Genomic DNA, 13,010 nt, shown 5'->3' with positions numbered 1-13,010 from the left:
CGAGCTTCACCTCACGTCCTTCTCCCACTCCTATCGTACCCGCGTCTCTGGCCCTGCCTCTTTGCGCTTCGGTGGCGTTGTCGCCAGAGCCTCCTGCAGCCAAAGACGACTCTGCGGCAGCAGCCGTGCCGAGGCTTCCGGCATCTCCATTTACCTCGTCACTACCGCCATCAGCTCTGCAGGCCTCTTCTGTGAGGTTGAAGCCGTCGCCTGCTGATGATAAAGAGCCCTCGACAACGACCAAGCCTGCTTGTCACACTCCCAGCCCCTCAGAAGGTCCGCAGAGCACTACTCGTCATCAGGAGCAGGATGAGAAAGCCAACCCGATGACAGCAGTAACAAGCACGGCGATCGCCTCCAGCCCCACTTTGCCTGAAACAGTTCCTGACCCAGTGTCAGCGCTTGCTCTCAAGCCCGACCATGCCCACACGCGCATCAGCACTGGCCAGTCGCTCCGGACGGCCACACCCTCTGGGGCAACGCACTGCAAACGCTCGCAAGACTGGCCGCCGGTGTATCTTCAGGTTATCCTCGAGCGCACTGTCAGCCCTACCAGTTGCCGTCAATACTTGTTTCCGGCCATCCCGTCGACGTTTCCTGGGTGACTTTTCATGTCGGCTGCCGCTGTCATCACCATCCCCTTTCTGCATCCCTCGCCCGTTGCGAAGCAGCCAGGCTCGTCCACCTGAGCCCGTGCACTCCACCCGACAGCTCTTCCCGGCCCCCGACATGAACTTACCGGACCTTGTAGCGACCCCGTGGGGACACTGTTACTCCAGCTGCCTGCTTGCCTGCCGTGGCTACTCCATCTCTGCCCCGTCGGCGCGTATATTTCGACGTTCCGTCTAGGCGGGGGGCCCTGTAGCGCCTGGCGACGCTATAAAGCGCAGGCGCTGCGATCGGCGTTCCCGCGACAGAAGAAAATAAAGAACGACAGCGCGTGCTCGGAGCGCACGCCCGGCACGCGCAGTCCGGAGCTAGAAGCCTGCCACGCTGGTCGTCTCTGTCTGGTGCTCCGCTGCGACCCCGCCAATACCTCAACAATGTTTTTGTTTGCTTATGAACTGCTGCATTCCGTGAAGATGGCTTGTACGTGGACATGCTTACGTGTATCATGCTCTGTACATGCACTTGTAAAGCTGTTATTGTGGGCTTTTTTTTTGTTTTTATCCCAGATGTGTTGGTTGTGTCTGAGGTCAAGGCAAGTCCTGAGGATGTTGCACGTGCAAGGTCATTGAAGCTGCCCGACAACTTCTACCTCTATGAGAATAAGGAGCCTTGCCCAGGATGCCGAGGCTGCGAAGATTGGGAGGACAGAAAAAGTATGTAGTGTGTTCCACCCATTGGATGTTGCTCTCATGGTAGAGCTCTGCATTGCAGCCATACCCCAGTCTTTTGAGCAAAGGGTTTGGTTCATAAAAGTTCGTTTGAAGGGGATATTCAAAACATTTATTAAGTTTCACTGTGCCTTGCAGTTACGTGTAAAGCTTCTCAAGCCTTATGAAGGGGCAGTTTGCATTCAGGCACAGAGTGCTGGTTCCTAAATCATAATAAGCAGTGGAAGCTGAGGGGCTGAGAGAGAACAACCAACATGCCTGGCACATGCATTGTATCAGTCAGGGCAGCGCAGGATACTCCAAAAAAGTATCTTCGCTTGCAATACCTTCAAAAATCATATTTGGATATCATTATGAAATACAGAACCAAAAAGCAATTTCCGATACAGATACAAAATAAGATTGTTCTGTCGAGTTTGTAAATGTTGTCATGACGTGATTTGCTACCTTATGTTCAGCTACGTAACAAGGCCTTGATGTGTTTTATGTACTGGAGCCCTTCTACAACAACAAAACCATAAGTTACATACCACAACAAAAGGAAATGGAACGACAGAAATGAGAAGAAAGATTTTGTTATATGAATTACATCACTTGAAAAGTTAAGGAAACGCTGCTAGATAGTGCACGTAGTTTTGTTTATGATAGTTTTAATTTGCCTGTAGTTTACTCAGTGCCGGAGTTACATGTATTGCTGTTCTGATGCACACAGTTCTTTGTAGTAATGGGGACAGGCACACAACCGCTTACAATTTGCGTAATTACAGCAACTGCAACTCTCTTGCTGAAATGCTAGCAGCTTCATCAGCAGCATCTGCAGGCCATGCACAGCGCTCATCTGCGAGGGCAGCGCCACACCTGGCTGCAGCCGACAGCACCACAGGCAATCAGGAGGACGAAGGCAGCGAAGGTGGTGGCCTATTCAGCTCGTCAGCCCAGGTGTCTTTTGCTGACCTGGCTAAGCAGCAGTCGGGTGCTGGATTCGGACTACAAGGATCATCTCCCAAGAGTGGGCAATCCCTCTTCTCAGGAGCGGGCAGCAAACTTTTTCAGTCTTCCACGGCGAGACGAAAGTCAGAAGCTGAGGATGACGGTAAGGTTCTGCGTGCCCCGAGATTCACGCTTACATATTTTCTAAGGGTAGCGTATTAAGATTACTGTTTTAAGACCATTGGCAGTGTGAAGCATTAAGTCAGCCCAAGCTGTTTGCATGCCGCAGCATTGCAGCATGGACTAGAACTGAGCAAACCAGGGACTAAACTGACCGAACAATCCTATTCCCAGCGCCAAAGCCTACGTCACTTCTCTGCCTCTTGGAGAATGGAAGTTTTAGTTGCATGGTGTGTGCTTGCTCATGCTAAGGGAGGTATACATCCTTTGTGTAAATACCACTCAACAGCTCCACTCCATATCTCAACATTCAGTATCAGGTTTGAGAAATTGTGCCTGCGTCTTAATAAAATATGAGCTTGGGGCTTAAATTTGCTGGGGACAGATGAAACGCCTGCGAGAAATGAAATGCCATTTGCTTGAACTTTTTTATTTCTCCGTTTATTATTAGTATTTATTAGGGGTGTGCGAATATCAAATTCTTCGAATACAAATCGAATACGAATACTTGGCCCCGAATATCGAATCGAATATCGAATAATCAAGGACAGACACATTTAACCACTACAAAACATTTATTTGAGCACCCAAGAACATCACAGTTCAACTATCGATGATTAAATGAACACAAAAGGTATGTGTGGCTGCACAAAAGTATCAGTCTGGAACATTATTCTTAGAGGAGTGGAAATATCAGAGAAGATGGCTGGTACACAGCATTGATTAAGGCTAGCTTGCCATCAGCACGAACGCGCGTTGCTGGGATGAACCAGAGGCTCACCAGCGCAGTCAGCTACGGCATGGCCCATGGAGGAAGGAATGCGCACTGCTGTGGGCGCCGCCTTGTTGTTATATCTCTGTCAATAGGGCTTGCGGACCGAAATGAACGTCGGTGCTCACAATTAATATTCGGCTAGATACGAATATTCGCGTCGGGTCGAATATTCGAGACAACACGAATACCTGGATTTCGAATCGAATACGAATACTAAAAATATAATATTCGAATTATATTCGAAAATTTCGAATATTCGCACACCCCTAGTATTTATGTATTTGTGTTATTCAGGTCTTCTGAGCGACTGATGAGTGAGTATAGTGCAATATACAGTAGAAATTTAGGAAATTATTTTTTGTTGGCTCGATGAAAATTGTGAGCGAATTGTACTTCTGATGGTTCCAGCACATCGGTGATTCCATCTTAGCATCGCCAGGAAGAGGAGCGTTAGAGCTTCCGCTGGTTGCAGTATTGAATTTCTCTCCCCGAAAGCAATAGCAAACACAATGATAAATGAGTCAAATGAGGGAACAAACTTTTTTGCTGCTTTCACACATTTTATGATTGCATCACTCAGCCCTTCGGCATTGCGTAAAGATTGGCAGTAGAAAGATTGTTTTTTTGTGCCTGAATCCAGGGGTATTGAGGAGTGAAATACAGCTCTCAGTTTTGATATGTATGCATGGAATCTGAGGCGCACGTAGTAGGACAAAGAATGTGACAAGTGCAACGGTGTGTTCATCTCATTCTTCTTCCTACCGTCTTTTGTAAGGAATGTTTTCATGTAAGTGTGCATGCAGTTGACTAACTTTATTTTCATTCGTATTGGGCATTTAAAAAACAAACAAACTAATAGCTTTATTGTACAGAACAGGGCTTTGGGAACATGCCGACTTAAAAAAACTTGTGCACTTTTTCCTTTACATCTTCATCTCAGTTGATGAGCTTATTGCAGTGCTAATTGTAATTACTCAGCATCCTGTAATGGCTACAGCTTAAAATAAAATGCAGTTCTGAAACTGGCTTAAAAAGTTGCACATCTGTGCCAAATTTGGTTACCTTGTATAACTAATGACAATGAAATTTCTGCGTCCCACCTTGTTTTGCCGTCGTGTGCAGGTGGAGATGAGGTGGCTCCCAGCGCTGACATCCACTTTGAGCCCGTAGTGCCGCTGCCAGATCTGGTGGAGCTGCGCACAGGTAAAGAGGATGAAGAGGCACTCTTCTGCCACCGAGCCAAGCTGTACCTCTTTGACAGCCACAACAAGCAGTGGAAAGAGCGCGCCATCGGCGACATCAAGATCCTCAAGCACAAGACACGCCCCTGTGAGACAGGCTTCCTTTTCACTCAGTTCTTTCCACTTCCCACCCGCCATGGTTCAGTTAAGGCATAGGCAGGATGTCTGTGTCAGCAAAGTCCTGGTCATGGAGTTGTGTTCTGTGATGAAGCATTCAAGAGACCACATTTAGAGTTAGTGGAAGCGCTCTGCTAATGTAGGTACAGCATATATAGAGTGCAAAACTTGTGCACAAATAGCACTTAATGATGTTGAACTTAAAGTACGTAAATGGGTAAAAGCAACAGGAGAGTAAAGAATGCCCTTATCACCATTGTTAGTTGATTACGTGTGGCTGGATGACATGATCTAGATCTTTGAAAAGGTTTTTTTAGCAAGAGGCTCTTAAGAAGCAGTGTTGAAGTGTGATAATCCAAGTTGTGCAGGCAAGTTTGGCCAAATTTAAGCACCTTCCTTTTGACTCTAGTCTCTATGTTTATGCTTAGGATAATGATAGTTGTTCATAAAGGTGGAATCAAGACTGCTTTATGTGGTAGAGCATGGGTTCAACCTTGAGATTTAAGAAAACCCATTTATCACCTCAAGCAAAATCTCGTAAGGCAATTGTTACCTTTAAATTGCTGGAAAATAATATAGTCGATGACCGAAAATTCAGACGCCTGATTTTTCGGACATGCTTGATTATTCGGACTTTTTCGCAGCACCATGACATGGCCCATAGAGCCAATGTGTAAGAGCGCTTGAAATTTCGGACGCACCACAACTGACCACTCGATTTTTCGGACCTCGTTCGCACTTGCCGCCAGTACCCAAGCCGCCATATAATGTGTACAGTGGAACCTCATTAATTCAAACTGCAGGAGAGATAAAAAACTTGATCAAACAAAACGAAATGCAAGCTTAAATTTGAGCCTCTTGCGATGCTGAAATTCTGCGCGAGTCGGCACATTACGATCGCGTGTTTTCGAATTCGTACTGTTCTCGAATGTCTTCCGCCGCACGAACTTGAACTGTAGTCTGAGTTCACGGAACTCATCTGTGCCGAGTCTTTAGTCCCGAATACGGAACGTGAACACGATTGTGGAGGCCACGCGTGCGCACAGGAGCTTCCAAGTGCCATCTATGGGTGGCGCCCGAGGCCGTGGTCATCATTATCATCAACTGTTTTCTCCGCCGCGATTTTCCGCTATTCACATCTGCATCAGTATCTTTAGTCCCGAATATGGAACGTGAACATGATTGCGGAGGCCACGCGCGCGCACAGGAGCTTCCAAGTGCCGTCTATGGGTGGCGCCCGAGGCCGTGGTCATCATTATCATCAACTTTTTTCTCCGCCGCGATTTTCCGCTATTCACATCGGCATCTGTATTGCCAGCTTTGGCCTTTTGTGGCGTGCTAGCGTGTTCGCTGTAATAGTTGTGATTGTGGCTTTCGTGTGCTGCCGCCAAGCTTCGCAGTTTTAGCGCGATGGGCAAGCACCTTAAGCTACACGGCTGCGAGTTAGCTCTCGAGTACGGTAAGCGAGCGGCGGGCAGGAAATTCGACGTGGCCGAAAAGTGCGTCCGATGATGGTGCAACCAAAAGAGAAACACAAGCTGCAAAAAGCGCGCTTTCCGAGCCAAGCCGTGCGGGTTTCCCGAACTGGAAGAAGAGCTGCTCCTCTATGCGATGGAATTTCGGAACAACGGCTTGCATTGACAGCGGACGTGCTGCGCGGCTTCTTTTCGGATGAGTGTGCACCAGAGCACAGCACCAGCTCAAGAGTCTAAATACTCCGCGAGTGACAATCGAACGTAGAATAAATGTCGCTCATTTCCTGGTTGGTGCGCTTTTACTTTAAAAAAAATTTTCGCACATCAGCGTGTAAGGGGCACCCCAAAAATTGGCCCTCAAATCTGGAAAAAAAAAAGTGCGGCCCTTATACACATTTATACGGTATGTCGCACGGCGAAATATAGTCGTGAGGAGCTTTAGAATGTGTGCAATACAATTGGCCGCTTTCTCCGGCATACTGGTATAAGTTAGAGATTTTTTCGGTGAAATTTGAATTTCCGGACTGCCCGAGTTTTCGGTCGTTTTCGCGGTCCCTAGAGAGTCTGAAAAATCGGTCGTTGACTGTACATTCAAGACACAGAGTAAGCACAGGTGCTGTCCTACATTTCTCCTGTTCCTTTGCCTTTTTGCACAGTTTAACGTTGAAACAATTTTAAGGTGACTACTCTGCTGTTCTGAGTATTATTATATTAGCATATTCCTTTCTGATTTAGATTGTTTCCGGGTGCTCATGAGGAGAGACCAGGTGCACAAAATAGCCTGCAATCACTCCATTACTGAGTTTACCAAGCTGTCCCCGCTGTCTACATCTTCAAACTCACTAACGTGGAAAGCGCTGGACTTTTCTGAGGGAAAGTCATCTCCAGAGGCCTTTGCAGTCCGATTTAAGGTAAGGGAAAGTCATGGTCGTTCAATGGGGCAGTTTATTGATCCATTTGGAACAGGCCATTAGCTGTACAATCCGATTATGCCCTAGGCATGGTTGTGAAAAAACTATATAATCGGTGTCGCTAGTGGGAATGACCAAGCTATGCAGACAACTTTTACCGACTTTTAGCAACTTCCAGTAACTTCCAGCTGGTACGAATCTCTGGTTTGTGTTGAGCAGGGTGTCGAACCGGAATTTTTTCGGGTTCGGTTCGGGTTCAGTTCCGGGTTCGGCTCCGGAATGACATTCCGTTCTGGTTCGAACCGGTTCGGACTGGGTCGAACCGGTTCAAACGGGTTCAAACGGGTTCAGGGAAAAAAATTCGTAAAGTAGATGAGTTTTAGTTAACCTTGATATGTTCTTCACTTTCCTCTGTTAAATTGGTAGACGAATTTTAAAAAAATGCCAAATTTGTGAATTACGAAGTGTTTTAAATTTATCCACTTTAGTTTACTTTCCGCTGCAAATGAGAAATTTACGGCAAGAGGCGCAAAGTCAAATGAACTCAATATTATTGCAAATCGGCTTTGCATGCGCTAGAATCCATCCTATCAAGTAAAGCGAAAAGCTGGCGAATTAGCGTTTACAAAACCCTCCAGCTTCAGCAGTCCCGGAGACCCGTCGAGCGAGTAATAGGTCTCCCCTGAGGCTCCTCTCTGTCGGAAATTTCTGCATCGCAGAGTGCTTACGCGGGCACCGTTAGGGCCACTGCATGCGCCCTCTACGTTAGCGCACATTACTGAGAAAAGAAGCTTGCCTGCATCTGCACCTATAGGCATCTTTCCGTCCCCCCATAACCGACTTGACAGTCAAATATACCCCCCCCCCCCCCCCCCAGCACACCTCAATCGTGTATCTTTTGAGCAGCCCAGCCCGTCCCCTCCGACCATCTACGACATGGTATATGCAAACACGTCTAATTCTAAACGTACCACATGGTATGAGAATATGCGAGACCACCCTCAACCGCCCATCTTCTAACCAACAAGAGCCTCGTGGGAACACTGGCTCTCCGTAGCAGCTAGGAGATTACCAAACATATTTTATTTGAATCACTTGTTCGACATCGCTTTTGAAACTCGCGTTATATATCTCGAGCCTCTATGGTTTAGCTTAAAAAACACAGCTAATCGTTGTTTCTCGCAAGTAGAGCGTAAAATTTAATTTCGCCTATGCTGATGGCGTCGCACTCTTTTGTTGTGATAAAAAGAGTGATAAAAAAAAAGCATGCGTACATGGGTTGGGCGCACTTCGTTTTTGCACGGACACAAATTTTCAACAACTTAGTTGTGACTTGCGCTGCGACCATAGGTCGGCGGATTCACTCATGAATCGACTCATTAAGGCTCACATTCACATCATGATCTGAGTAGTGAGTGGGAACGAAATCATGCAAATCATGATCGGAATCGTGAGTGATTCCAGACTCACATTCAGATCATGATCTGAGTGGTGAGTGAGACTGAGCCGAAATTAAGATCATGATCGGAGTAGTGAGCGAGTCAAGGCTCAAGCTTAGATCGTGGCCTATGTTTTCGCGACGATGGTGTGCTCTTAGTTTTTTTTTTTTTGTTGTTACCTTCTAGTGTACTGACAGAAGAGGGCAGGAATTATTTACTGCCACGGCCATGGACGCTTGAAAGCGAAGCTGCTAGGCGACGTCTGTGGGCGACTGAAGAGAATTCCATGGAAGCGAAGAAATCGGTGTTTTGTCCCTTCACCTTAGCTAGTTTTCGCGGGTGCTTATGGCAATGAGCCGCGTGGGGATGTGGCGTAAGTTTTGTACGAGTTCCACCATATTACTGAGCTGGAGGCGGGGGTCCTTTCTCGTGTGTATTGGTCTGCTCGGCGGCGTGCCACTTGAGCGCTTCAGTGCAATGAGTCCACGTGCCGAGTCAAAACGAGCGAGTGATCCGTAATGAAACGTGAGTTGAGATGAGTGAGGTCAGATCAGTCTTTAGTCGAAATGAGTGAGCCAGATGAGTCGTGAGTCGGAGTGAATTCACATAAGTTGTGAGCCTAAATGAACTTGAGTTGAGTTCGAGTGAGCCCGGGCCTAAGTGAGTGAGTTTGAGTGAGCCCGTAGGTTGACCACACTTTTGGGAGCGAGCGCTCGTGATTTTTCCCAGGTATCGATGCAACACTGTGGCAGATGATTTTTCCCAGGTATCGATGCAACACTGTGGCAAGTGCTGCACTGTATACGAGGAAGAAGGTACTTGCGCCACACAGTATGTTTTGACTTGTCTGGGGCGCTATCAAAGGGAGCCTGTGCGTCGACAGAATTTGTTGCTCCCTTGATAGCGTCTGGTGAATCCGTCGTGTACATTTCAATGTGACAGCATTTAGGAGCTCGTTTCGCAACAAATCTGGCGTCGCCGTCGGTGTCGTCGTTGGCCGTGAGTGAAAAATACCCAGAGATCAACCTAGGAGGTAGGTGGGCCACCTAGATACCGTAACCTTGTGGCTTCATTACAAGTTGTCAATCGGGTTGCGAGAAAACTGCGCACCATGGCAGGTGGAAGTTATATTAATGATTGGCCGCTAGACGTTAGCAACATGGATCGCACAAATTTCATCGGTGTCAGCGACTACCATCGCAGGGCAGAGGCGTATCACTTACTCGCTGCACCACTGCGCCAGGAGTGGTATGAGGACTCCCACGAATCTATGAAGGTTTAGTAGTGGATGACCAATTCCGCGTGTATGGGCCTTAACCCATTAGCTATCGCTCATACCCTTAAGGCAGAGCAGTGCGCAAATCAGAAGGGGTGCGGCGGCGTAGTGGCGGCGGCTACGTAGAGCCATGCAGGGGTAGAATTGCCAGTTGCGTTTCATCGGATCACATCACGCGGCAGCGCACGCCGACTGCGTTCACGAAGTGAGCGACCAGGCTTACGCATTCTCACACGCAAGTCGTCTTAAGTGTCTCTGCGGACTTTTTTTCGTGAGAGACTATATTTTTTGTGAAAGGTTTCGTGAGAGATTTAAGGCGGAACTTAAGTGGCGCTCTAATTTTTGCCCACCAACTTGCTTTACGGTTCTTATTTTTTAAAACCATAAACAACACCTTACTGGCAGACGTGCTTAATACACGGCTAAGTGCTCATCCGTCTTTTCTGGACATGGTCGTGAGATAGTTTAGTGCTGATGCACTCAGTTTGCCCACTCTTCACTTTCCTTAGAATACCTGTACACAGCCTATCCAGAAGGCAAATGGCAAATTCGGCCACTAATTGCCCTACCCCTATGTCTGCTGCCTTACCTAGCCCTTCATGGCACCAGTGTTTTAAAGCGAGTTCAGCGGCTGTAGATTCAGTCAGCCGCACAAGCCTTTCTGAGACTTCAAACATCGCTCTTGCTTTCGCGTTAGGACATGCCTTCGCACCAATGGGACTTTTGTGCCGTGGTCAGTGAATTGCTGCCTGTGCGAACAACGAGAAACTATTTATCAATGAAATTATTTTTTGGGGTCGTGATGCTGGGTTCTTTTGAAACTTTTCGTGTTAATACGACGGTTTAGCGTGTGGAAAAGCCTCATGATGGATAACACACAGAACTGCCACGTTCAACGAGGTCACTGTTCAAAGAACTGTGCATTTTAGCGCAGGAGGTATATGCTGAGCAAAGTGCAACTCCCTGACTGGTTACCCTTCCTCGACGTGCGCGCCTTCCAGAATTTTGCAATTTCTCTGTGATGGAGATGTGAGGCGGTATGTTGAGACTACTGAATTCGACGCGGTCTGCTAAGGCTTGAGGAGGGCCAGGGAGGTTCTTAATATTCTATGCAACAGCAATAAAAAGAAGCTTTGGAGATGGCCGAGTAGTCTAAAACAAAGGTAAATGAAGGTTCTCTGTTGCGCCGCCTGTGGTATGAGTCCCACTCGAGGTTAGAGTATGATAGTTTCTTTTTTCTTTACTGCATTAACAATATATCCGCCTTTCCCAAAAATAACCGTGGTGTGCATGCGTGCATGCGTGTGTGCGTGCGTGCGTGCGCTTGCGCGTGTGCAGCCCCCACCCTTGACGCACTGTCCGGTGTGCGCAGATTCGCGCTCTCAGTGCTAAAAATTCTGAAAAAAAAAGGAAATTGAACTCATTTATACATAATTTATTTCGTAATAATAGTAGCAATACCTCGGGTTTACCCTGTCGAAGCGACACAGGACGCTTAGTGGATCGAGGACTCGAGAGTAACGTAGACTAGCACGGGTTTTTCAAAGTGCGCTCACATCGCACAGCACACGAGAGTTTTTAAGATTTCGCCGCAGTCGAAATGCGCTCCTGCGGCCGGGATCGAACCCGTAACATTCGGATGAGCAGCCGCAGCCACTACAAGAAATGCCTCCGAAAGTAATTGTTGGTTGGTTTCTGGGGTTTAACGTCTCAATGCGACTCAGGCTTAGAGGGACGCCGTAGTGAAGGGCTCCGGAAATTTCGACCACCTGGGGTTCTTTAACGTGCACTGACATCGCACAGTACGCGGGCCGAAAGTAATTGTTGCAAAATCTGGTTGGGCCTTTGCCCCTGTGTTTCACATATTCATGCTACATGACACAAAGAAAGCGAAGCTATTCCTCCTCGGTGCTTTATGCAAACAAAGTGAGCAAATGAGGGGAAAGCCTCAGGGTGCTTGCGAACTTTCCGACAAGATGTCTTCTTCTGTGCAAGCGTTAGCCTTCAAGCTGAGGACGAAGGCTTTATGATTTAGTGCATTGATGACAGTTTGATCAAAACCATAAACAAGCATCTAAAAGGGGGCGACTCTATTAACATGAAGATTTCACATCAGACTGGCTTACAATGTTTTAGAATTCCCTACAGCGCATTACAAAAGCTCCATTTAGGTTTCTTCCTTGACACCAGCCATCCTTCAAGTTTTGCTGTCCCACAGACTGGGTGCCATTTTCGCACTGTCTAGCTTTCGGTGGGTAAATCTACACGCTAGCACATCTCAGTTTATCTGAAAAAAATTACCGACGATTACGTTACTTCCTAATGCGAAGTTTGAGCGCAGCAAATAAGCTGTTTCACCTTTTCGATAGTGAGTCAACCCCAGCTGCGGAGTTGGTTTCAGGGACAACGCCGCCGATGCCGACACAAACAATATGATACCCTCGCTTCCGCAGCGCTAAGAACCAGGTCTAGCCGTGGGAAGGTGGTCACGTATTCGTCGACGTGCCGGGGCCTACGTGAAACAACCGGCGCGTCGGCAACTGAAGAGCACCCTATCCGCCACACAAGAACAGGGGGGGGGGACCCTTTCCTCCTCTTTCTGCATGGCGGCGACGGTGTTCTATGCAGTCACGTTATCTTGACTCTCTAGCGGCGTCAGCGGCATCCAGCGGTATCAGTCGGTCGTTATCAGTCGGTCGCTGCTAGCGCTGGGGGGATGAAAGGGGGGCGGAGCTGGTTACGAGGCCGACGACGACGCGAAACCCAGAGAGAGAAACAACTTTATTGCCATAGATTGGCGGGATTTAGGGCAGGTGGGCTTGGTGTGGCCCCCAGGTGGGGGCGACTTCCTGGGCCCACGAAATGAGTGCCAGTTGGATGCTCTTGTCTGGCCTTCTGAGGAGTTGGTTCCATCCGTCTTTGGAGGGAGCTGGCAGTAAGGTTCGAGGGGGCGGATTTCCCGCGCAACCCCAGAGGATGTGAGCCTGGGTAGCGATTTCTCCCTGGTAACAATTTTGGCAGACGGGGTCGTATTCCCCGTCTGTGATGAGTGAAAGTCTAGAATGGCTAAGGATGGAGTGTGTCTGCAACCTGCGGAGCAAGGTGGCTTGCGCTCGATTCAAGTCGGGGTGTGGAGGCGGGAACTGGCGTCTCATCTCTCTGTAGAGGTTGGTAATTTCGGCAAAGGTCTGGGGAGCCTCGGCAAGAGCGTCTGGGTCCGTGAGGCCGGCCGCCCGGTTGGTTAGTCCTCGGGCTAGTCGGTCGACCCCTTCGTTTCCAGAGTTTCCCGCGTGGGCGGGTACCCAGACCAGATTGATCTTATGGTCGGG

At 48.2% G+C, this 13,010-nt stretch overlaps 1 protein-coding gene across 4 annotated transcripts in view; it reads left to right on the top strand.

Moving 5' to 3' along the window:
* LOC149342212 (E3 SUMO-protein ligase RanBP2-like) overlaps positions 1-13,010 on the top strand; it is an 83,891-nt gene that overhangs the window by 53,912 nt on the left and 16,969 nt on the right. Inside the window, exons 9-12 of one of the 4 annotated variants that reach the window (XM_089544516.1) lie at positions 1,176-1,322; positions 2,158-2,430; positions 4,345-4,551; positions 6,791-6,966. In XM_089544516.1, coding sequence (XP_089400642.1) covers positions 1,176-1,322; positions 2,158-2,430; positions 4,345-4,551; positions 6,791-6,966 — 803 coding nt within the window. Of the gene's footprint in view, positions 1-1,175; positions 1,323-2,124; positions 2,431-4,344; positions 4,552-6,790; positions 6,967-13,010 lie in introns of all 4 variants that reach the window. The other 3 variants (XM_089544515.1, XM_089544514.1, XR_016283015.1) reach the window with 3 other exon arrangements.

The sequence above is a fragment of the Amblyomma mixtum genome, chromosome 5, assembly GCF_055824585.1.
Source record: "Amblyomma mixtum isolate Tamu chromosome 5, ASM5582458v1, whole genome shotgun sequence".
Taxonomy (NCBI): Eukaryota; Metazoa; Arthropoda; class Arachnida; order Ixodida; family Ixodidae; genus Amblyomma; species Amblyomma mixtum.
Note: the sequence above shows the minus strand (reverse complement) of the source record. Positions and strands in the feature narration are given on the sequence as shown.